We start from the raw sequence: 25,042 nt of genomic DNA on the forward strand, positions 1-25,042 counted from the left end.
GTGCGACGCCGGCATGTGGGGATTAGAGCGTACCCGGTTAAACTGTCAGGCTGAGCCGAGATTTACTGCTGCTACAAAAAGCTTGAGGTACGATCCAATCCACACACACACACACACCCCCCCACACCCACACACACACAGGTGATTCATCAGCATACACACATTTAAAAAGAGAGAAGAAGCAGCTTGAGGGGCTTCCTGTCTGACACCTGCATTGGGAGCCATAAACTATTTCAGAAGAGAAATGCATTAGAAGTAGGGATACAAGGTATCGATTAGTGAGTTATTCTAAAGTTGACTGATCAATAAGATTGACTAGCAATTAATTGATAAGCGGCAATTATCTTTTAAAAAAAAAAACATAAAGGGCTACATTTTTTCAAAATATGGCGAATTTATTTTAAAAATCACAAAATTTTAACATTATTTTTGAGTTAGCTGTGTTAAACACTGACTGAATAAAAAGGAAATATTAAAACGTTGTTCCATGAAGCGGGTTAACTCATGACAGCTTTCAAAATCAGATGTGATTATTTGTATTGTTTTTTTTTAAAATCAAGTTAAATATTTTTTCAGCGTTTTCTGTCGTCACGTCCTATAGTTCGTAGCTCTTGCGTAATATTTGGTTGAAAAGTTGACGCTGTTGACGTTAAAGCACGGCTCAATGACAGCTATTAAGGTGATAAATCAAGGATTTTGTCGAGTGATTATATTTCAAAACAAAACCACATAAAGTGCGTTTTCCATCCCACACCGCTATCCATTGGGTCCGCTTCTCTTTTCCATTCTGATGTAACTCCGCCATTTTTAATTTCTGTATCAGCAGGCTCCGCTTAAGGATGACCAGCGGCGCCCTCTGTTGGATGGCGGCCAAACTACAACACTAAAAGAAGATCTAAGCCACAGGTGTCAAACTCCAGTCCTCAAGGGCCGCTGTCCTGCAGTTTTTAGATGTGCCACAGGTACAAAACACTGGAATGAAATGGCTTAATTGCCTCCTCCTTGTGTAGATCAGTTCTCCAGAGCTTTGCTAATGACCTAATTATTCTGTTCAGGTGTGGTGCAGCAGAGACACATCTACGTAAAAGTTGCAGGACACCGGCCCTTGAGGACTGGAGTTTGACACCAAGCGGACGATACAAGTTGATCGATTGGAACTAATTTTAATCTAACAAACAATTAAGCGACAATTAATCGTAGGTCGATTAATTGTTTGCATTCCTAATTACAAGAGCTGCCCCCCAAGACTGGACACACTTTAAGAAACCTGGAGAAGATTTGAAAAGAGTAACCCCCCCCCAACCCTCAGAAAGTCTCCTTCTCCAGCTCTCAAAGTAAAAACCAAAAAAGAAAGTTCTGACATTCAGGCATGGATATAATCCCCCATCTTTCATCAATGAGGTAACTTGAGCCAAACACTACGCTCTTGTGGGCTTTATTGTTGTTCTTCAGTGTCCTCACCGAAGCGAGTACCTGAGGCAGGCCCATGTGGAGATGCTTTCTGCAGGGATTTACAAAGTAACAAACTGTCCCCGACATGTTCCCTGGGGTCAAAGCGCTTAGATTAATTGCAAACAGGTGACTCCTATGTGAGATGTTAATCTGACAAACATCAGACTATAATTACATCTATTTAGAAAGATCAGAAAAATAATTTGCCCTTGATCTCCACATTCTTCTCTACCCCAACAAAAGTTCCCAGCAGAGACGCAGAACAATTAGTGGGAGAGAAGCCTTAAAGGACAGCTCCCTGTGCTGCTGCTGGTTTAACGCCACCGTTTGCGTATATTTGCATCAGCGTCGACGCCGTCAGTGCAGCGACAACCAAGCAACCAATGCCTTTGAGAAATAGGAGCCCATTAGATGCTTGAGAGTACTGCGCCGGACTGAGAACAACATGACACCAAACAACTCCCAGTGCTGCTGATCACAGCTACTTGTTGATCTGGTCAGCTGCTATCTACTTTGCAAAAGCATTCCTGCAAGCACTCAGGCTCTTTTAACGTTTCTGTAACCCAAAAAGTTTGGTTTTTGGTCTCATCTGACCAAGGAACCCGTTTTTTGATCCTCTAAAACAGCTTGTTGTAAACTTTTAATTTACACTATGATGGTTGGTGTAAGTTCTGAAGCTCTTTGGTCAACTTGTTTTAAATGTGTTATAAAAATAAATTTGACATTTACATGCAAGCAGCCACTGTCTCCTAAAGGTCAGATTTGAGTGGAGAGGAACTAATACTTCTCTAATCAACACACTGATCCTGTTTTTTGCGACTCCTGATGCAGAAATTCACCTCAAATCAACAGATTCCCACATTTTTTCCACCATAATGCGTAGTTATGGTGGAAAAAATGCACCATAACTTCCACCAAGATTTTTGCAAGATTTCTGCAAAAATGGTGGAAAACATTTGGTTCAAGTGACAAACTCACCTTACTGCTTCTACACTGCTGTGTCAGCCTTACTTGATGTTAAATTATAGTCCTTTATTTATAGCGAGTAACAAAAATTGAACTATTTAAGTTATTTAGAGAATAGAAATGTTTGCATGTGTAAACTGTCATATTTTTCTCATGTTTATTTCTTCTTCATGTAGATTTTGGAAACATATTGTCAAATATGTAACTTCATGAAAACTGTGATTTGATAAAAAAATTATTTAAAAAAAAATCACAAAAACGATCATGAGGTCGTTATAATATTCCCCAACAACCTTATTAGGTGACTTATAAAATCAACGGTAGCAGCATTAAAAAAAAAAGATAACTGAATGTAAATGTTCACTGCTGCGAATCATTTTAATCTTTTTACTTCACAATTTTGACCCCAATTTGTGTTGATCCATCAAGTAAAATCAACTCAAATGTCAAAATGTGAAAATGACTTTTGCAAAGCTGCCACTCATGTTCCAGCTCTAACTACCAAAGTAGGTTTTATTTTCCTCATTTTGATCTTTAACCAGCGGGCTTCACCTTTGACCTCTGAGCTCAGCCTTACTCTGTGTGATTCTGAATCACAGCAGCTCGACGCGAGGCCGCTGTTGTGGCGCTGGATGACGACGACGTCACCGACCATCCAAGTCAAAGGAGTCGGTGAAAGGAAGCCACGTGCTGCTGATGATGATGATGAAGAAATGACCAGCAATGATGCCAGGATGATTCACAGAGTGGACCATTGTGGCTGTGAAGGACCATCTGAAATTCTCGTCCTACTATTTTTCCCTCCCTGTTCAGCTGTCTGTGAAGCCCACTCGTTGTGTCAGTACATCAGCGCGCACTCATCTGACAAACTACACGGCCCCCGGTTTTCCATCCTTCTTCCAGCGGCCGCTCCGCAGGGAGCAGTCCGTTTGATTTGTAATGGTTTTGCACGGCTTCTGCGGAGAGTGGAAAACCATGTGTGGGACTCCCGGCCTGCTTTAGCTTGTTATCCAACAGAAACGCTGGCGCAAGTGGGATTTGCTCGCTTCTTGCAAAAGCGACAACCGAGACTTATTTTGAAAAATGCAGATGAGCGAGAAAACACACCTTCTTCCTCCTCTGTGTTCTGTTTCCGCTTCTTTCTGGACTTTGAGTTCTTCTTCAACTTTATTTCCTGCTGCTCCAAAATAAACTGGGTCACTATGAAAACAAAGAGGGCAAACATCAATTTTCTGGTGAAAACGGAGAACAAGACGCCGTTTTCCATGGTTAAATCTGTCCTCCTACACACTATTACAGCACACACCGACAGAAAATGAAGAAAAAGGACTGAGTTCTATCAAAAAGTATCACAGAAGGGCTACAACTAACGATTATTCTCACAACCGATTAATCAGGTAAAACAAAACATTCTACAGATTTTTCATTTAATCACACAAATCTTTTTTTTTAGATAATATTAGAAATGCATTAAAAGATGCAAATAATCAAATAATTTAGTTCCTTTATAAAGTAAGAATGCAATATGCATTCCCTTTAGTGACTTTGAAACAATTGAATAAAAAAAAAAAGCCACTTGGGGAGTGTCGGGTAAAATATATTTACAGAAAAATGCATTTTTATCTTAAATGCAAAATGTATATTTATATTTTGTATGGCTTAGTTTTAATCATCACTCTGAATATGTAATTTTTTTCAGCAAATAGCATTTTTTTTGTGTGATTAATCGATTACTAAATTATTCATTATTTTAATAATCAATTCATCACAATTATTCCCAATAATAATCTCAGCCCTAAAACAAAAATTTAATTCCTTTTTTAAATGAGAAAATAAACATTTCATTGACCAAAATGCAACAGCAGCATTCCTTTAGCTTGATCCTTTGTAGCAAGAGATGCGTCTGTAGCTACAAAATACTTCTAACGTCAACATGTGAAAAGTTCAGCCTTTCCTGCTTGATTTAACATCAAAACAGTTCAGCAGATCTGCTGATTTATTTTTGAGTTAATTTATAAATAATTGGAGAGCAACAGGTTCTTATTAAGAGATTTTTTTTCGCAGAATTTGAACCAGATGAAGCTAAAACTATCACTTGAGGAGTTCTGGGTAGAAAATATTTCCAGACAAAGTTTTTTGTTTTTTTTAAAATTATCTTAAACGTGAAATATTTGTATTTTTTGCAAGATTTTTGCTTAATAACTGCTCTTAGTATATTGTTCTATCAGCAAATTGCCTTTTTTTGAATTTGTACACTCCAGTTAACGATTAGTGGACTCCTAAATTAGTTGATTATTTAATTAATCGATTAATCACAATTAATTGTTTACATAGTAAATCACAGACAAAACAGGGAGGTGCAGACAGAAAGAAAGGTGACCCACCCTGTGCCTCAGTCTGAGACTCACATTTGTTGTCGCTGTTGGGCTCCGTGTGTCTCTGAATGTAGCCCTCCAGGTAGCAGCGAAATTTCGGCGAGGGCGCAAAGAAGGCCAGGCTGACAGCCATGAGCTCCCACCCCGCCGCCAGGCTCCGGGGGCTGGCGTTGCCCGTGGTCTGCCTCACCAGCTGCACATACAGCTCGTCCCGCAGCCCCGGCATGTCCCAGCACTTGGTGACGATGAGCAGCGCGCAGTGGCGGCGGTCGAGGCGCGACGGCCGGTCGCCCATGTAGGCCTGCACCAGCTTGAACATCTCGCAGGCCTCCTTCCTGATGGCGCGGTCGCTGGTGACCAGCATGGGCTTCTTGATGGACCCGCGGTTCCAGGACAGCATGTTGGCGATGGAGACGCGGCGCCGGAACAGCCCCTGCGTGTGCATGTTGAGGTGCTTGCTGGCCCAGTCCTCCATGCCCATGTCCGGCGGCGGAGGTTGCCGCAGGGTAGCGTAAGAGAGCTGGAAGGAGGACCCTCCTCCTCCTCGGACTCCTGCTCCATCGCCTCCTTCTCGGTTGTCGTGGCTGGCAGAACGATGCGGACCTAGAGACGCCGTCCGTCCATCCACCATGCCTTTCTTCCTGCTCTCCAGCTGAGCCTGTAGCTCTAGGGTTCCCGCCTGCAGGAGAAGGAGAAAGGGACGGGAATCAACGAGGTAGTGGATACAAAGAGGGAGAGGCAAAGAGAGATACAAACTCTGAGTGTAGCTGCATTTTTCATTGTGTCACACTAAGAGCCGGACGGCCTTTCGCCTAATACTCTCCCCTCTCTGCAGTGCTGGGACTCCAGGGGAAACTGTAGCAAGATCGGCACATTCGTTTCCTACAGCTGGATGTGTAGCTGGCAGGAAAGTACGTCCTCCTAAACTCTGGCTGCACACCAGCACAGCAGTCCGAACCCCGGCTCTTCCCTAACATCAGACCGGCCTTCCAGAAAATCCAAAGCTTTCCTCTTCGCAAGAACTCCCTCTGAACTTTGCGGTAGAGTAAGCAGCAGCTCTAACTCCTTAGAAGAAATGACCGAGAAGGTCAGATATATTCTACACACAGCCAGAAACAACACACAGAGCAAGACGAGGCCCAAAGCGTAGGTTGTTTTTAGTAGGACATAAAATGCACCAAGATCTCTGCTCACTGGATCTTTGGGTGGAATGAAACGATCTGTGTTAGGGGAAACTGGATTTCAGATTTTGGTTTCCAATAACCAGCGATAATTGTTTGGATCAACAGAGTCCGTATTGTTGAGGTGTATTAAGATATTTTCGGGTTTTAACAAGTTAAAGTTGCAAAACTGCTACAATTTTACACCATTCCTATGGATTAAGACAACTTCTAATGGGGCCAGAGATAGCAGTAGATAGACAGGAGTTTTCTTAACTTCAAAGCTCAAGGCTACTAAACTTTTTTCATGCATACCAAAAACAGACAAATTTGGTTGCTTAAAATATTTCCAGTAGCAAAATAAGAGCTCCACCCACTGTGCTTATTAAGGTAAGCCAATTAAAAAACTTCAGTTGGCTACAAACTGTATATCTGTAAAGACCTTTAAGACCTTCCAGGACACTGCAAATTTATGAAATGTTTTTTTCTATATTTTGGCTTACAACTATAAAAAAGAATGTCAATAGTTTGGATTATTTTAGATTTTTTTCCCTCCTGTCTAAAATAAACAACAGGATCATCTTAGGCCATTTGTATTTAAATTTTAAGCAAATATCTTGATGTAGTGACATTGGAGTACTTTTACTCACATTAAGCACACAGTGAGTCTCATAGACCAGTGGAAAGCTGTCTCAACTTAAAGCAAAATTAAATGTTAGCATGTCCTTTAGAAATAAAAACAGTATATTCTATGAATGTATAAGCCTGATCTATCAGCAGGTCTGAAGAACATTCCAGCAGACTTAAGGGGCCCTTCTCAACGCTGTCGCTGTTTTCTAACACACGTCAGCTGCAGTGGTACCACCAGGCATTGGTACCACAACGCCTCTCTCCTCTTCCTCACAATCCTAGACCATATGGGCCTCAGTGGTCCTCCTTCCTGACCAAAGGAGGCCATGTCCTGAATCTCTCTGGCCTGGCTTGGGCTTCGCTGCCCAAGCGCAGAGCTGGCATATGAGTTTACAGAGCCTGCAGAGCGAGGCAGATGGAGAGCAGTAAGAGGACGATGACTATTGCTGGAACTGCGGCCATTACAGCCAGCAGTGCTCAGCCCGATGTCTTGGGACCATTTAAATCCCTTTCAGCAGTGCCTTTATAGTAGAATGGGTATCTAGTTATGCATATATGGCTCCCATTTACCTTACAGTTCCTCTCAGCTTTATGCAGATATTTATTAGGCCATAATAATAGGCCATCATAACCTATTGAAAGAGGGTATTGAGTTTGAGAATTACAAATATGTCCGCCTTGATAACAGACAGGATGGCTGTGGGAAATGAGTAGGCATTACAGACGTGGCTAACACAGCAAAGCCTTGCATCGGTTACTGCCCTGAGCTGATGAAAGGCCAGAGGAAGACCTCCACCTCTACAGTGGGGGTCTACTCCTTCCTATCCTTGGTTAAATAAGTGTTACTATACCCCACCCAGAAAGATTGGCGTTATAAATCTTTAGAGGAACATCTGGTGGCTCGTTCAAGCTCATTCTGCTGCTTTTGGATTCGTGATACGCAGCAGGTATGTGAAAAGGGACTTTAGTCTCTTTACATTGTAAAAAGACCATAAAATTCAATAATTATTATTATTTCTTGATTATAATCATTCTTTACAAAGTGCAATGTATGAGTCTTTGGGATGAATCAGACTTATTACAGGGAAGGCTTAATGGGCGTTAACACAATGTGAAAAGGTGTAATAGTTATAAAGCAGGAGTTTTCTCTACATTCTCAACATTTCTTTCATTCTGCAGATTTTGTAAAGACCTGTGGCTCAAATGTAACCAAATGTCCTCAGTGTGGTCTGAAAAATATACACTGTGTGCAGAAGTATTAAAAAACGGAGTATTCTGACCATCATTTTTTAGGCATATTTTCTAACTACAGTATGCATGAACATGAATTCTTGATGGATTTAAGAACAGGAGATAAAGTTTATCTACGTAATGATGGAGCGTGTGACCTAAGGATGTCAACACAAGGTGAGCATAATTATTAGGGAGCTACTTTTCTTTAGGAAAAATGGGTAAAAAAAAAAAAGAAGAGATTTAATCGACTATGAAAAGTGAAATATAAACCAAAAGTTTCTTGGAATAACCAAGATCTTGAAGTCTGATCACAGAAACAAAAGTTTTGTTGAAATAGTCATATGGGTCGCAAGAAACATGTTGAGAAAAATAAGACAAGTTAGCTACCAAAGATTTGAGAAGAGTCAAGCATGAAACTGATCAAGCGACTCACTAAATGATCGAAATGTTTACTGGAAAGCTTTGAGTTGAAAATAAAACAAGTGAGATGGGAAAATGTTTGTTTTTCATTTGATTGAGTAATAATTCTCAACAATAATAAATGCACAAAGATTAAGTACAAACAAATATCCTCCTAAGAAAACCAAAACATCACTGTTACTTTCTTAAACACTCATGTTTGAAGTTTACTAACCTTCTGGATTAACCAAGAGCGCCGTAGACAGTGATTATTAAAAGTAATCCGCACAAATAAGACTTGCCTAATAATTGTGCACACAGTGTAATCTAATCAGTCAGCAGGTACATTTCTGCCCTGCCAAACAATCTGTTCATTGTGACTTAGAGGAACTAGACACATGCATATCTAAAAATTCACACAACTCGCAGATGAAAACAAAGATGCTTTATCCAAGCATGACCGGGCCTCATTTGGGAGCAAATTCTTTTCTTATCCGATAGCTAATCTACAGAGAAATCAGTAATCAGAGCTCCACCAGCTCAAATACACTCAAGCATGTTTAAGCTTTTTAATTACATAGTAAAGACGGCGTTAGATTAGCTAGAATGACAACTTAAATGTTTATCATGCAGCAACAGATTAGAAATGGGCTGTTTGTAGCTTCATCAGCCCTGGTCTTCTTCCAATAGTGTATATTGTGTTTAAGCATTACCAGGTTATGATAACAACTAAACCGTTACAAAGGGAAGACTTAAATTAGCCATTTTCAGTATCAGTGATGTTTTTAAAATCAAGTTAAAGGAAAAGGTTTACAATTCAGACTGCAAACAGGGAGAACCACACTTTAGGAAACATTTAAAACCTGCAGGTCATTGACACTTTATATTACTGGCCTTAGTGATGCCAACTATGCTAGTCACTAATATATCTCAGAAAGATATTGCCTTTGCTCATAGTATTAACTATTACATATAATGACAGGAGGAGTACAAAAAGGTACTAGGAATTAACTTGGCCCCAGACCTACAACCAATAGTCATAATAGGACGTTACCTGTGATGGTGGTCCTGGAGTCTCTGGTGAAGACAGGCTGGCCTGGCTGTTTATGCTCATCTCCAATGTATCCACCTTTTCATAGGTTCTTTTTTGCCTCCCTGGTATCTCCAGAGGGGTCAAAGCAGGGGGGCCGTAGTTAGCCGTCCCCTTTAATGACCGCGGCGCACCGCTGATATCCTCTCGTGACGGACACCTGCCCGCAGAGCTCACTCCTCCTCCAAACCACCTGAGTGAGTCGGCGGGGGAGCGTGTCCGAGGTACAACGCCCCTCTCCCCCATCTCCGGGTCCAGCCCCGCTCTCACCTCTCTCATTGTGTTGGAGCGACTCACCACCTCCCTCATTTCAGCCATAAGTCTCTCATTTAGGGCGCACAGCTCCCCGCTGCTGCCTACGGAGCCCGGCCTGCCTCCTGCCCCTCCGCTGCCTCCCATTCTCCTCCGGCTCTTTCTTCTCAAGCTTGGAGAGGGACCCGTTGAGTAACCGGAGTCTTGATAGTTTGCTGTGGCCTGCGGCGTTGTAGACGGGAAGTCTTGCGAGGCCTGGCTGCTCTGCCTGCTGTGTCGTGCGTCCATGGCACGCTGCACGGTGGCCTCAAGGATTCGCCAGTTATGCTTTTTGTCCAGCGAACTCGGACCCGGGGTTCCTGGCTCTCTGTCCCTCAACTGGCCTCGTGATTGTTGCGAAGGTTGGGGTTGAGGCAGAGTCAAAACACGCTCCTGTCTGGACGTGGGGGAGGTGGCTCGCGCAGGCAGAGGAGAGCTGGATGGGAGCCCCTGTTTGGGGTCCACGTTGACCATGTGCTTGATACACTCCAGACCAGCTGGGCTGTAGTCAGAGGAAGACGGGTCTCTCCGGTGTCTAGAACCCGGATGTGACGACGGAGGGTGCGGGAGAAGTCTGGGCTTTTGGAGACTTTGGGTAGGTGTCAAACGAGACAAATGTTGTCTATTGTACAGGTGTGCCCCCTCTACTTCCATATCTGTAGGAGGTTCGTCATATATGGGACAGTCAGAAACTGGCTCATCATAGATCGGGGCAGTGCTACCATACGGAGGAGATGCGGGACGAGGGGTGCAAGTCTGTGACCTATGGAGGAGCGGACTGGGATGGCCACCGTCCGACGTTGCCAAACAGAAACTACCGTTGCTGGATTTTCTCATGTGGTGAGCCTGACGTGCATCACTGGTCATTTTGCCAGAGGGGGCTGTTTTATAGCCCTGGCTGGAGCTCAGGTGTCCTCCTTTCGGCGTGTTGCAGGATTGGTGGAGGGAAGTGGTGCTGGCTTTGCTGAGGGCACTGTGCTGAAGAGGTGGGTTGGGCTGGCCGCGCTGCATGCTGTTCACCTTCACCAACATAGCTGCTTTAGAACCGGGTGCTGGCTGCCATCTTTGAGCGTTATCCCTGGAAAGACATAAGTAAGATTTAAATTCAGTAGCAGTAGGCGATTAAACTCTTTAAAAAGCCTGTCATAAAAACGGCATCATTATATACGACAACTTCAGGCCTGACGGGGCTGGGAAAATCTCCAGCAATCCATGAAGTCTTTTCCAAACATTTCCCCAACCTCTAAAGACTTGAGTCCATTTTTAGCCTGGCAGTCAAAACAGCCCCGTCAAAACCACAACACTATGACTCCTGTATGTGTGTTGTGCAAATCAGTAGCCTAAAATTACCGACTGACTGAACAAAACATATCTCTCTTGAGGTTCTCTTAATAGGTGTGACTCATGTCTGGGGACCATATCGGGACTCATGCAAAAATATTTACTTGGACTCATATGTAGATGATCAAATGCGGAGTTGCTGGGTCGCCGCTGGAACATCTGAGCAGTGAATCAGAGCACAGAGACCTGAATGAAGTCAAGACCACAGCTCCTCACAGATGAGGTTTCCTGAAGGGTGACTCTCCCCCCTTTTTGGGTTGAATGACCGGCCAAACTTCAAAACCAAGAGCCGGCTGCTAATCCCGGCAACGAAAAACAATCTGCCATCAATCTGGTCACGCTGCTCTGGTCTGCTGCCCTCAACGCTGCTGCTGCTTTTTAATCCTCTATTACAATCTCATCCCTCTGCTGATCAAGACGTGGCCTATAGAACAACTTCTACATCTAAAACCAGCATTAAACGTGTACGTCCATGAGTCTAAGCTGAGAAACGTGTAAAGCGGCACAAGGCTTTCTTAAAAGGAAAAACAGGTAAATGGGTTTAAATTTAGGTCAGGCAGTCTTACCTTCACACACTCCGACCTAGTCCAATACGGTAATTAATTACATCAAAGCCGATCATCTGGGTAAAGCCAAACAGCCAAATCAGTGCGGAGCTGAGAACTTGTGCTTAAAAAGAGTCTCTTCACCGGGAACACTATGACTTGAGAGTTGGACTAGAAGAGCAGGAAGAGGACGCCGAGGGAGGAGAGTAGGAGGTGGAAAGACCCCCTCCTTCTGCCCCTTACGTCTCTCTGGAACAATGCTGAAACAATTCCCCAGAGCTCCCTCACACCAACGGCTAACTTCCTTTAGTCCTAGCAGCTACGGTTTGGCCCTCCATCTCTTTATCAGGACCCCGTCTGTGTCTCCCTCCACAACCCCCCATCATCTCCCTGTACAGAGTGACTCACGCTGCCTCAGTCATCTGAATGTAAACACACACACTCATCCTGAAACACTCCAGCAAAGTCGCCATCCAGGCATGGCCTTTTAGCAGCCACCCAAATACGCTGCACTGATATCTGACGAACATCAACCCACACCTTCTTCCTCACCAAAGCCTACCGGGACGTTTTACTGCCCTCTTAACACATCCACAGACAGACACGTGCGAACAACCGCTCTGATGAAACGCCACTGTTAGAAGTGTTACAAGCCAGTGGCAGTGTGCCTGGTTACACAGGGTGGTCAGGTGACAGCTGTAAACATGTGGAACCGCCGCCTGCTCGCTTTGAACCAGGGGACGTTTTCTCACTCTGGCCTCGTCAAACAGGAAGAGGAGCCACCGCGACAGGTGGCGCACAGCCGGGTGTTTTAACGCCGCGCAGAAAACCACAAATCCCAGTCTGGTACTCCAGCATAAAAACAAAGCGTTAGGAGGATCTAATCACCTGGTGAATAAAACATGACTGGGCTTCTCCATATTTGGACTGCGTGAGTGACTAACTTTGTGAGGATTGACCCCCAAAGAAGAAGTGACCACTACTTCCTGTGTGGAGAAAACTAGGAGGGTTGGGAGAGAGGGCTTCCCTATATGCTGTACAAACAGGAAATGCTTTATGTGAGGTTCACACGCTGCATTTATGGAGGAGGGACTTTTACACACATTCGGAAAATAAGAAGAGCCTAATTGTGATGTGGAAGGAAAATGAGAGAATCGTTGAAATAAAAAGAAAAGTGTCATGCATTTGTATTAAGCCAACTTTACTCTGATACCCCTAGATAAAATCCAGCAAATGTCCTCAGATGTCACCTAATAAGTAAACAGAAGCCACCTGTGTGGCTGGGCAATATGGCTGACAAACATGATAAGCATTTCAGATCAGTTGATACCAATAATTATCGATTCATATTTTGCATTAAATTTCTGAAATACAGCCAAACTGGTGGCCCAACCTTTCCTGTTTTATCCAGTTTCCTCTCGAGCTATTGTGAGAGACGTATAATGGAAAAGATTCACAAAAGCTCTCCATCTATTCTGACTGAGGTCTGTTTTGCATAAAAAGTGCTAACTTTTCATTCTGTAGATGTGCAAAGCTGGAAGAGTGAGAACCAAAAAGACTTGCAGCTGTAATTGCAATAAAAGCTGCTTCTGGGACATACCGACACGCTGGGGTTGAATAAACCACATTTTTATTAGCGAACGCTTTGAAAATCATGGTTATGTTTTCTTCCACTTTGAGTTCATGCACCATTTTGTGTTGCCTGATAAAATAAATAGAGGCTTAGAAGCTCATTTCTCATAGTTCCAAGGGATGGCTTTTTAAGGCGTTGTCTTTGTTTTCTTTGTCCAAACCAGACATGGCAAAATGCTTAGACTGTTTACCATGTCTTATTACATGGATGACATACCGAGTGTCATGATCCTTAAGGTAATGACTGTTGTGATTTTAGTCTGACGTCAAACTGTCTTCAGTAGACACCAGTCTTTTTGCGGTCCAGTATTTGCAAATTTTCTGTGGAATGCAATTCCAAATTATCTGTGGAAAATTCAGATATTTGCCGATTTTTTTCCCAAAAGATATTTTCCAAAATATTTGAAAGAAAATGTATCCTTGCACCTCGGCACAGTGACACTTGAGAAGATAATGACTGGTGTTTTCAAAGCCACCAACTCAGGAGTGCCATCTATTTTCCTTGGCACTGATTGGCTATACCACCAACAGCGTAGATAAGACTGTAGATGTTAGCTTCTGCGGTAGCGCTAAGATGGCTTCCATGGTGTGCATCAATGCATATTGTGGTATATTTGAGGTTTGAACTACTAAAATAGGCAGTTATGAGCGTTTTTAGGGAGGGTCTCAGGTATTTGTAGGTTTTAGCCATTAGCGGATGGCTGTGGTCCCCAAGGCCCTGCAAATACTTGAGGTTCACTCTACAGGACTTTCAATCTCTTTCCAAGGCTTGTCATCCCGTCACACACCAAACACATACCAACCCAAGTTAATGAAAAGCCCGGTTCTAAATTCTGCACCAAAAGGAAGACCGGAGCAGCACAATGCCGAGAAAAGCCACAGCTAGAAAACATGGGGTAATTTGGAGGTGGTTTTAGTGTGAGGTCTGAGTGAGCAGCAAGAGAGTGAGAGTGAGTGTGAATGTGTGTGTGTGTAAATGAGAAGGGGTGGGGATTAGTCGTGGGAGAGTGCAGCAAGGGAATGAGCGGGAAGGCTGGAATTCCTCAGGGCTCATTCAGAGGCCTTTGTGGCAGCTAGGCGAGCCCAACACAATGCGTGGCTGTGCCATCGTCACGGAGACGCCTCCCTCAATGGCAGCAATGGAGATCGGTGGTGGGGGTTTGGTGGGGGGGGACAAAGGAAACAGCCATCTTTGACCTCTCGCAAGTCTGGCGGGATCCGGGTTACGTAATGCGGCGCGGGGCCCTGGGCGTCATTCTAACCGCAAAGAGAGTTGTTTGGAAAGGGCGTGTTGTTTGCTGGATGGCCGCCTGTCAGGTGTTAGCCGAGGATGGGCGCTATGCACGGCTATTCATCACAGAAGTTCAAAAGGCAGGCTTACAGACGGATTATTTCGATTCTTAACATTTAAAAACACACACGAACAGCCCTTTAGAAAACAGAAAATCCTCTCCTTCTGAGCAACGAGCTTGCATGTGATAAAGAAATGTTAGATGAAATATGTTTAGAGCTCCTCTGCCACTGAATGGGGTAATCTGATTGCTTCTGAAGAAACAAATCAAGTTATCTGTCAGCAAATTTCAATTAGCCTCAGATCCTCTAGTGCCTCTAAAGCCCAAAGTAGGTCTTTGAAAAGCATTTCACCTCTGAATGTTTATTGGAACATTTTATGTAGCCACTTGGTGGGCGGTATGGACTTAGGATTTTATCACGATATTTTGTGGCACTGTTGTGATAGTTCTTTTTCAAGATGGCCCTTACTTAAAGAATTGTGATTTATACAACTGAACTGCACATAAAACTTCAGTTAATCATATACATTTTTTTACATTTGCTGATATTTAGTGATGCTCTCATGGAATAAAGTGTGAAGAAAATAGTAAAGACAACATTTCAGTCAGTTTTTTAAAAGTATTAAGTGGAATTTATTAACAATAAATCAAAATTCTTATAAAGAGAACTTTTCCACAACACCCACAGCTATTATGAACCCCTATCTCTGTTAAAGAGACACATCACAATGCCATGATGCTTTCACCACTGAGGGGTACAAACCTGTCACAGTGAACAATAAATCAATAAGTCGTATGATAAATTAAAATGAGCTCAATAATTTAAGGGCTGTTTTACTTACAGACAATCCATTTTATTTATGATTTTGGCTGTGGGTATGTTTTTGATTTCCATTTCATTTATGGTTTTTGGTCGTTTTGTATATTTATTTTAGATATCTTCCAGTTCCAGTGTTAGGTGTTCTTCAAATGGAAGTTTATTGATATCTGAACTTTCATTATTATGCTATTACCATTATATTACTTGAAAATGGTCTCAAAAATAACAATGTTATCGTTTATCACAATAATTTCTGGGACATTTTATCATGAATTCTTTTGAACTCTACACTATTTCTGAATCTGAAGTTCAGTTTCGGGAGAGAATTCTCACCACATGTCCGAAATAAATTTGGAGAAGCCATTAGCAGAGTCACTTTGCAGGACTTGAATATGGATTTGGAAATTCCTAAATATGATGAGAACAGTGGGATAACAAAAACAGGTTATTATTAACATCGGCTGAACAGGAAGAGGAAATGAGGTCATACAGAGCTGCTGCTGCACAAACACCTCTGAGAATACAGGATCAGTGATCCACAGAGAGGAAGGAAATCAAAGATAGAGCAATCATTAAAGATAATATTGCACCAACTGGCCAGTGTTCAAGGCCAATTTTTCTTTTTAGAAATCACTTTTTGAAATACCAAATGACATTAAAAAAAAAGAAGAACAATAAGATTGAGGGTTTTTAGGGGGAGCTGGTAGCATCCTGTTTCCTGTCAGAGACCAACAGAGAGCCAGCTGTCCTGCAAACAGCTGAAAAAAGACACACCTCCCACCCCCGAGCCAAGACGTCTAGCAGCTGTGTGGGTCCGAGTCGAGAGGAGAACTCGGCCGGGTCAGAGGAGAGCCAGCGCGACGGCTCTGGACGATACCAAGGAGACCAGTCTCTGCCATCTGAAAGTTTATCTGCAGCTCTTTCAGCAGCTCCGATAATAGACGATTTGCTGAAACCGTAGTCAGCGTCAGCTCGCTGAAACATAATCAGAGAGCAAAACAGAAGCACACCAACGGCAGTACGCAAATAGACCAGCTCTGACGGCGCGAGTCGACCGAAGGGGTCGTAGCTGAGGTCAGATGCAACCTGGTGCCGTCGGGCTTTTAAGAAAAAACACACACTCCATCACATCCCAGAATCACAGTGAGGCGGTTTACTGTAAAAACGCCTTGACTAGGAGCTGAAACAATGGAGGTTTTGGACAAACGGCACGTCTGTAATCGATCTTTTGAGGATGACATAAACGTCGCAATTATGTGGAATACAGAGAACAAAGTGGGATGTGTAGGAAAAAAGGTTTGAAAATGGAAAAAAGAAGAGCACGACTTCAAGGAGACCAAAGTAAAGAGCCATAAACTCAACATGTAGGGTTTTTTTGTAAGTGGAAAAAAAAGAGGCAAAGATTTCCTTTTTTTTTTTAAAGAGCAGACTTAAAGCAGCCTCTATAAAGATCAGGAATAAAAGACCTTACCACACCAGCAGAGTCGAGATAAAAACAAATCCTTCCCGTGTGCGTGTGTAAAAAACGCTGCGTACGTCCTCAGACTGGTGCCACATCAAAAAGCATGACAGACTTCTGCTCTCGTAGGAAACGCAGACAGAATGTGTGATTCATTAAAATCTTTATCTTACCCATAAAGCTCGCCCTGGCTTCCTAAATAAACCCCAGCAGTGATTTGGCCCGCATGGCTCACGGCCTGTTACTCACGATCGCGTAAGAGGAAGACGGTTTGTTTGGGTTCCTCTGAATACTTTTGCTTTTTGTGCGATGGGTTTGTTTGCAAAATTCCCTTGGAAGAGTCCCTAAAAACTGAAAGTGAAATAGAGAGTCAGGGTTGGTTCACCGTGGCATAATTCAGAAGAACGGAACATAAAGCGCTCATATAGCGCCATGGAAAGTTATCAACAACCCTTTAAATCAGTCAGGTGTTTTCCTGACAATGTTTCTCTTGAGTCTTCAAATTTGAAAATAAAATGTTTCTCTTAAGAATTGACCCATGACAGGAAAAACAAAAAAAAGACAGCCCTGATAGAGGTAATGGTTTTACAGCAAAAAGAAAATAAAAGTATTACATGAATTTCCACATTTATTATATATATCATGTTTTTTAATCTATATTTGAGTTTTGTTAAACACAAAAATAGCTTGACTGAGTCCTTAAACTTCCTGTTGTTTTTGTTTTTAAGCCACAAGTAGTGTTTGACAGTCATTAGAAGGGCAGAGAGAGAGAGAATGTATTTTAGTGGATTATTTCATAATCGCAAAGTGGTACAAAAATTGTTTTCAAGTTCTTTGCAAAATAAAAAAAAAAGTCTTTAGAGTTGAGATATGTATTCCACCCCTTTACTCTGATAACCCTTAACAAAATCTAGTACTAGGTCCGTCACGATAAATTTAGCTAAACAATTAATTGTCCTAGAAATTATTGTGATAAACAATAATATTGTCATTTTGAAACCATTTTGGACTAATAATAATAATGACATATACACCCCGTCAAAGCTTAAAAACCCCTTGTTTAACACTGGAACTGGAAAGCATTTAAAAATAAATGAAAATGGATTATAACGTCTCGGTAACCAAAACTGCATTTCAGGCAAAAGTGGCAGGTAGTGCGAACTAGCTACTTTGTAGTGGCCATCAAATCTTTCTCAAAATGGCAGCTTTTTAACAATATTAGAGGAGCATCTTTTTAACAACTGTTGTCCAAATGGAAATGCTCGCGTTCATTGTAATTTATTATGCGACTCATTGATTTATTAATAATTGTGATAGGCTTGTGTAGTAGTACAACCAAATTGACTTCAGAAATCAACAAATACAATGTCCCACTAAAAATAAAATAAACAATGTCAAAATTGGCTTTACTGTCGTCGTGTCTAGCTTTGGCTAAGAGAGCAGACACCCTGTAAAACAGCTCACTGAGAAACAAAGTACTCATAACTAGGCTGCTCCAAAACGGGAAATGCAACCGTCACTGACTAATGGTGTGAATTGCTTTGACTGATCATTACAGGAATAAATTAGAGGTTTCTTGCAAACAGAATGCTGTTCCTCTCATGGCAGCATACGTAAACTTCCTAAAAAAACCACAAAAAAGGAAGCTTTCAGTTCACCCTGGGGCAGAACTATGTTCAAAAATACCATTTGTTCGCTTTGCTGGTGCATGCTGCCCCTCAGGGCGCAGCATAAGACAAAGGAGAAGCCACGGAGCTCACGTAAACTTCCTCGAGTCGCTTTCTGGTCAACTTAAAGCAAGCAGTCAACCGTCACGCGTGGCTTTGTGATCCGACGAACCCTACAGGTGTGCAATTGAAAAGCTGCATGGGAACACGCCCACACGCAGCCACTATGTACATAAACAGAGAGCCGTTTAAGTCTTTGGTTATGTTTGGTGTTTAACCCCATTAATACCATGTAGACTAATGAATTTCCCACCTCGTTTCTATCAGTTTTCATCACTACGTCATGGTAAGACCTTGACACTTTCCATCCTGATTCTCCGAGGGGTTCACGGTACTTCCCTAATGAGCTGCTTGAGAAACAGAAATTTCCCTGCACATGGGATAAGACTCGGTCAATGATTCACAGATCTGGCACTGAGACAGACAGCCACACAAGCGTAAACTCACGTGACTGGATTCAGCATTGTTTAAAACAAAACAAAACACAAATACAGGTGTGAGTTTTCTTCCACAAAAAGAAAGGAAGCAGCATCACCAAGTGCAGCTTAGAGACTTTCATAAAAACTAAGCTGTCAGGAAGCTTTTCTGAACGTGTTTAGTCATAACCTAAAACAAAAATAAAGGACAGTCCTGCTTCCACACAGGGCAGCTCTGTTTTTCTAAAACAGGTCAGATGTTAATGTTTTATTCCCACTGCGATACAAGAAATGGGAACATGTCGAGACGTGTCCGAAATAGCTCAAGTGTTAATACAGAGGGAAAAATAAAATTGAGGAAATGGCTCTTTTTTTTTTTTCCAAGCGAACATTCGATGACCGGAAGCAGAAAACAATCGGCTCATCTCAAACCTTCTCCGAAGCCTCAATTTCAACCATTTTGGGGCGACGCATTCCACCCTCTGTGGGTGTTTTGTGGTTTCCAATTACCTGCTGAGAGACTGAGGGTGGTGAGCCTGTGAAGGACCATATGGTTAATTAGGGTATCAATCCTGTCGGCTAAAGGCTCCTCAGCTTTCTGTGTTGGAATACAACTGGCTATTGTTTTAAAGGAGAAACAGAAAAAAGTTCTGGGAAAGGTTGAGTCACGGGGGGTTGAGTCAGTGTGGGACCCCAGAGTGAAAACTCTCTCTGTAACAATGTGCTGGCAGGTTAACTCATACCTCTAGAACTCTTTTCACATTTTATCACATTACAAACCACAAACCTCAATGTGTTTTACCGGGATTTGATGGGAAATCAAGTAGGTCATAATTTTAAAGTGAAAGAAAGTCATACATGGTCTTCAATCATTTCACAAATGATCTGAAAAGTGTGGCACTGATTGGTTATTTTGGGCTTTAAAATGTTTATATAGATTCCATATTTTTAGAAACAAACATCAGAACAATTTGATTGGCTGCTTTTCCCCATGGGCCCGCCCCCAGCTACAGATGAAAGCTGCTCTTTCCTCTGGTCCAGCAGGGAACCATTGGATAGCTCCAGTTTTCAGTGGGCTTTGTCACAGTAGTAACACAACAAACTGGTGCTTAGCAAGCGCCAGCATGACTTTGTGTCCATTTTTGGATGATTGACGGAGCCGTTCAAAGCTGGCAATATTGTTTTGTCCTACCACCTCCACCAGTGCCACCCATCAGATTACAATTTAACTCCTCAACCATCTTCCTACAGGACCCAAATACGAAGCAGATCCAAGCTGCCAGCCAGTAAGAAGAAGAAACTAATCCATTTTCAAAGACAAAACCTCTGAAAACTTTTCAGGGTTAGCCTTGCTCATAAGCAGCAGGAATGTGGTGGCTCTGTTTGTTATTAACCACCACAACATTCTCTCACATGCCTCTCATGCATGCACATTAGAGGGGTTACAGCGTTCTATGGCCTGGAGCCTGGATTTGTTTAAGGAAAACGAAATGAGCACACAGAGGGACACTGAGATAGCCCCGGTGGCCGTGCGCCAGGGGAAACAGAAGTGGCATGTCTGGTATTTGACTTGGACAGGGAAAGATGCGGTGTAGATGAGGCCGCAACGGCGAGCTCATGACGGGGTTTCTGAATGACTTACTGTTAGGGCTCGTTCTGCACCAGTAACCCAAGCGCGAGGGGGGAAATGATGTGCTGTCTAATATAGCGGACCGTTTTTCCCCCCCATTTGGTAGCGATTTGCTCAAACGGCCGGGCACGGTTCACAGGCGATCGTATGGAAACTTGGGATGTATGGAATGCGCAGATAAGTGAAAAAGAAAACAAGAAAGCAGTCTGAGTCTGGCCCAGATGGTCAAAAGTCAATGCAATCTTGCAAATTCTCACAACAGAAGCATTTGAGAGTCTTTACAAGCAGCAGTGACATATGCTCCGATCAGTATCACGTTTCCTCAACGGTAATATGAGCCTCTAATGATCAAACCTAATCTCAGTAGAAGTCCCTAAAGCAGAGGTGGTGAACCCATTTTCATTTTGGGCCACATCAGGGTCAAGAATGTCCTCAAAGGGCCGGTTGTGACAGAATCTATTGATAAAACCCATAAATGTCAATAAATAACTGCCTCTGCATTTAAATTTCAATGAATAAATAATATTGAACTTGAAATTAAAACTTAAAATACAATTTAAGTACACAACAGTTACCTTGAAGGTTTAATTTATGAATCCCTGTGGAATCTAAAGCAGGTGTTGGCTACTTTTAAAGCTTTCAAATGAGCCATTTTGGCTTCTCAGTCGAGCTACATGAAACATGTTGAGAGCCCCAAAAGTTATAATTATAATTTTAGATAAATAGCTAGGATATTTTTGTTATTTTTAACCATTTTATTTCTATTTTGAGGTTTTAAAATAAAGAAAAACTAAACTTTTAGGTCTATAGTTAGGGTAGGCATTTAGCATATTATCACGGTTTATTGCTATCACAATAAAATCCAGTTAATGTTTTTTTTTTAAAACTGTCTTGTCAGGATTGTTAGTTTTACTATTTTCACCACTGTTTGTTCAGTGAGTGAATCAATAAATATCCATAAATTTTAAAATATGATTAAATGCAGTTATTGTGAGAAGCTTAGTGATACAAACCACACTTTTTTATGTGACTGCTATCCTAAAGAGGCATTACAAATGGTTTGTTTTCCAAGAGCAGGATTTGTGTTTGTGGGGCTATTATTGCTGTTTCATGTAGTCACAGCCATACCGTTACCTAAAACAAGAAGCAATAAATAGTTCTCATCGTCAGTTTATAATTATCACAATACTATCACAATACATTGCCATAAATCTTTAAGTCCATATTGCCTCCCCAGTCTAAAGAGCTCCTTGTGGAGATGCATGTTGCAGACCCCTGGTCTAGAGGGTCACATAAAAAGCTATGGCGGGGTGTAGTCGCTTACCTCTGAGGGTCTTTTCCATCCTCCACCTCGTGTTCGGCGCTGCTTCCATCTCCTTTGGTTCGATCGCCCGCTGCCGGGTCTGGCTCGGAGTTGGCACTCTGCTCGTACGGCTCTGGGGCTCTGGGCAACGGGCCGTCGTCGTCCCGTTCGGCCATAGGGGTGCGGCGCCCCTGGCTCCCCACACTGCCTATGCTCCCGGTGGTGGAGCGGTGGTGGTGCTCCTCCGCTGCCCCGCTGGCCTTCCTGGCGTCGCTGCACCGCTTCATGGCCTGCAGCTGGGAGAGGGGCACTATGTCGGCCCCCTGGGGCCGGTGCCAGACCGTGCGGCGCCCTGTAGAGTTGTAGTAGTAAAAGCGGCCGCTGTGGGGGTCAAACAGTTCCCACCACTGGTTGCCGTCTGCCTGGCGGACTGGAACGCCGGTAGGGGGATCCCAGCCGCATTCGCCCGTGGTCAGGTTGACATACATGCGCTCGCGGGAGCGAGGCTCCAGAATCTCCACCCAATCAGAGCTGAGGAGGAACAAGCCACAAGATAAAAGAGTTACCAGCAGGTAAAAAAACAAACAAAAAAAACACAATATCCATGGATGGGACACGATCCACCTTTAGAGGTTGCAGTCACGCCTGAGCACTAATCAACTGGACAGGTGGTAAACAAGTCACGCCATTTGGCAGGCTGAGCGGTTCAAAAACACACGTGTTCATATGGCAAGAGCTTTAATTTCTGGGCTCCCTGTATGCATCCATCTGTGTGAGTGTGAGCTTTGAGCGATGTCATCTCTGAACTGTGGGGATGTAGAGTGATGGAGTGTGTTCCCCTCAAACCGGGAGACAGGTGGGAATGTCGGTGGGAAGCCAGAGCGCGGGGTCGGCGGGGCCCGAACAGACCCACTCGCTCTGGGTGCGCCACAGAAACCACAGAGCTCAACTACAATCAGAGCGGTCTGCAACCGCCAATTCAGCACAATGCAGGCAGGACACAAAAGAAACGCTGGGAGGGAGGAGGCGCAGGAAACAAAAGGAGATATGCAGGGAGGGCGGGAGATAAGTACGCCGCTGAAAAGGTCTGAACCAGTTTATAGTTCTACCATACTTCAGAAAAACTTAAAACCCTGGGACAAACTGTTCCACCATTAGGTCAAAATATAAAACAACTTTGCAGAGAGCAGATTTTAAACTGGGTTTTAAGGGTTTCTTTAACAGGTGAAAGTCACAAGAACAATGTTTGAAGCACTCTTAGAGAGGCACCAATCAGGCTAATGAATGGTAGCGCTGGGCGATAAATCAAAAACAATATATATCACAATAGACACGTGATCAATATCAACAGATAATACGTCTGATAGAATACTCAATTTCACTGAGCTTTGACCCAGAGCTGCACAGCAATCTGGGGCATGTAGAAACGGGAAAGGCTTTAACCTCTCACCTTCTCACAGCTAGCTAAGAAAGGTTGAGCAGCTGAACCCAACTCACTCACTCTGGTTACCGAGCAACTACCTGTGAAGTAATTTGAGCAGCAGTAGTTTATGGTTTTATCACTGTACCTCAAACTGCTTAAAATAAAAAACAACGGCAAGGAGTGAAAACTGTGGATAAAACAGGAAGGGTCAAGTCTCCTGTTTGGCAGCATTTCACATATTTAAAACAAAAAAAAATTAACCAATAATTATCAATATTGACAGATATGAAACGTTTATCTCGCAACACGTTTTTCAGCCCTAATAAATGTACAGATTGACACATGGAGATAAGAATTTTGTGTCCAGTGAAATGACTATGCAGATTTTCAATGATTCTCTAAAAGCTGCATTATAGATAGAAAAGGGATTCAAATATCTCTGTTACGCCTCCTGCAATAAATATGGAGGCGACGTCTCACTGTGGTAGAGAAAAACCAAAAAGTAAAAGAGCTTACTTTTTAAAATGACATTAGCATCTTATATCAGTCATTTGCATCACTAAGATGGCTAGCATCATTAAAACTTGTTTTTATGTTAGACTTCATTGGTCTAAGATTTCCAAATCCATTGTAATCCATGACAGAGGATGAAAGCTTAAACAGGTAAAGCAGAGAAACCTTTTTCCTCTGCTACACCTTTCCGTTACCTCCTGGGCCTTAGGGTTGCTAGGTGACGGTGTAGTGCCCGTCTATCGTCACTTAATAATCCAGAGGTTTTGAAACGACTCATTTTCAGGTCACCAAAAATATCAACTTATTGCTAAAAACAGCTGGTTGTTTATTTTTAAGTGATTGAGTTGTTTTTAGAAGCAGTTGAGACCCAAATAGAAGTACAAGAAACATGCAACATGTGAATTTAAGCAATGCTCAAAATCCAAAACAAACTCAAAACGGACAAATATGCAACTATTGTGTAAAAAAAACAACAAAAAAAAACAAGACTCAAAGGCCTCCACTACGACAATCAAATTAACATCTGATAAGCATTTATCTAAATAAAAATAAACAAAGTGCATGAAAACACTGTTAGAGCTGTGTATCCAGGCCGTTAAACTACTGTACTTTCTAGACTCCTTTGATCTAGTTCACCAGTGAAAGACTTTATATATAAATTTTAAAAAAAGGCCAGGCCTATTCATGAGGGAAAAAGGAGAAGTCCTTCACTGAGGCGATGTGTAGGTCACCCCCAGAAGACTGCTTAAAAAAACCCAACATATAATCTGTCCTCCTCTCTCACAATGACCACTTGAAGATCCTGGCAGACCGAGCTCCTTTTCTCTTCCTTTGTGTCCCACCCAGCTCCAGCTAAATATCTCTGGCAGAACGGGCCCGTGGGGATGAACTGGTGTCACTGGAATCTGCTGGATATTTGGCCGCTTTCCCAGTCTGCGACTCTGGGTGGGTGGAAGAAAACCTCCTCAACTCCTCTCTGTCGTTTTGTTTGTAGGCTTGCTGTCCAGACTACCTGTGCTGCTCAGGAGGTGCAAGAAGCTTAGCGTGGATCAGAGTGTGGAACAACAAGCGCACATATGCGCTCCTTGAGCTCGTGCCAAGTCTCCGCTTGTGGGCTCCAACTCGGGCTCAGAAATAGACACAGAAGACTGGTGCCAGTCAGCCCTGCCAGGATTTACACCGTCACCCACTCTGGGAACGACAGCTGTTCTGTTTTAACGGGAACGCCTTGAGTAATACTGCGGTACCTGTTCCGCCACGCTTTAAATATGGAGTTCAGTTTAATCGGGTGCCAGAAGCAGCCTGGGGCGCTCCCGCTCCCTGATAAAACACCCAGGTAAAAGCA

At 42.9% G+C, this 25,042-nt stretch overlaps 1 protein-coding gene across 3 annotated transcripts in view; it reads right to left on the reverse strand.

The window, feature by feature from the left end:
* The window catches only part of arhgap46a (Rho GTPase activating protein 46a), a 44,075-nt gene that overhangs the window by 5,271 nt on the left and 13,762 nt on the right, over nt 1–25,042 (reverse strand). The window contains exons 2-5 of one of the 3 annotated variants that reach the window (XM_032549038.1): nt 21,783–22,292; nt 9,270–10,674; nt 4,827–5,472; nt 3,526–3,618 (exon numbers count right to left, since the gene is read on the reverse strand). In XM_032549038.1, the coding sequence (XP_032404929.1) occupies nt 3,526–3,618; nt 4,827–5,472; nt 9,270–10,674; nt 21,783–22,292 (2,654 nt within the window). Of the gene's footprint in view, nt 1–3,525; nt 3,619–4,802; nt 5,473–9,269; nt 10,675–11,503; nt 11,618–21,782; nt 22,293–25,042 lie in introns of those variants that run through there. The other 2 variants (XM_032549037.1, XM_032549039.1) reach the window with 2 other exon arrangements.

This window comes from Xiphophorus hellerii, chromosome 20 (genome assembly GCF_003331165.1).
Source record: "Xiphophorus hellerii strain 12219 chromosome 20, Xiphophorus_hellerii-4.1, whole genome shotgun sequence".
Lineage (NCBI taxonomy): Eukaryota > Metazoa > Chordata > Actinopteri > Cyprinodontiformes > Poeciliidae > Xiphophorus > Xiphophorus hellerii.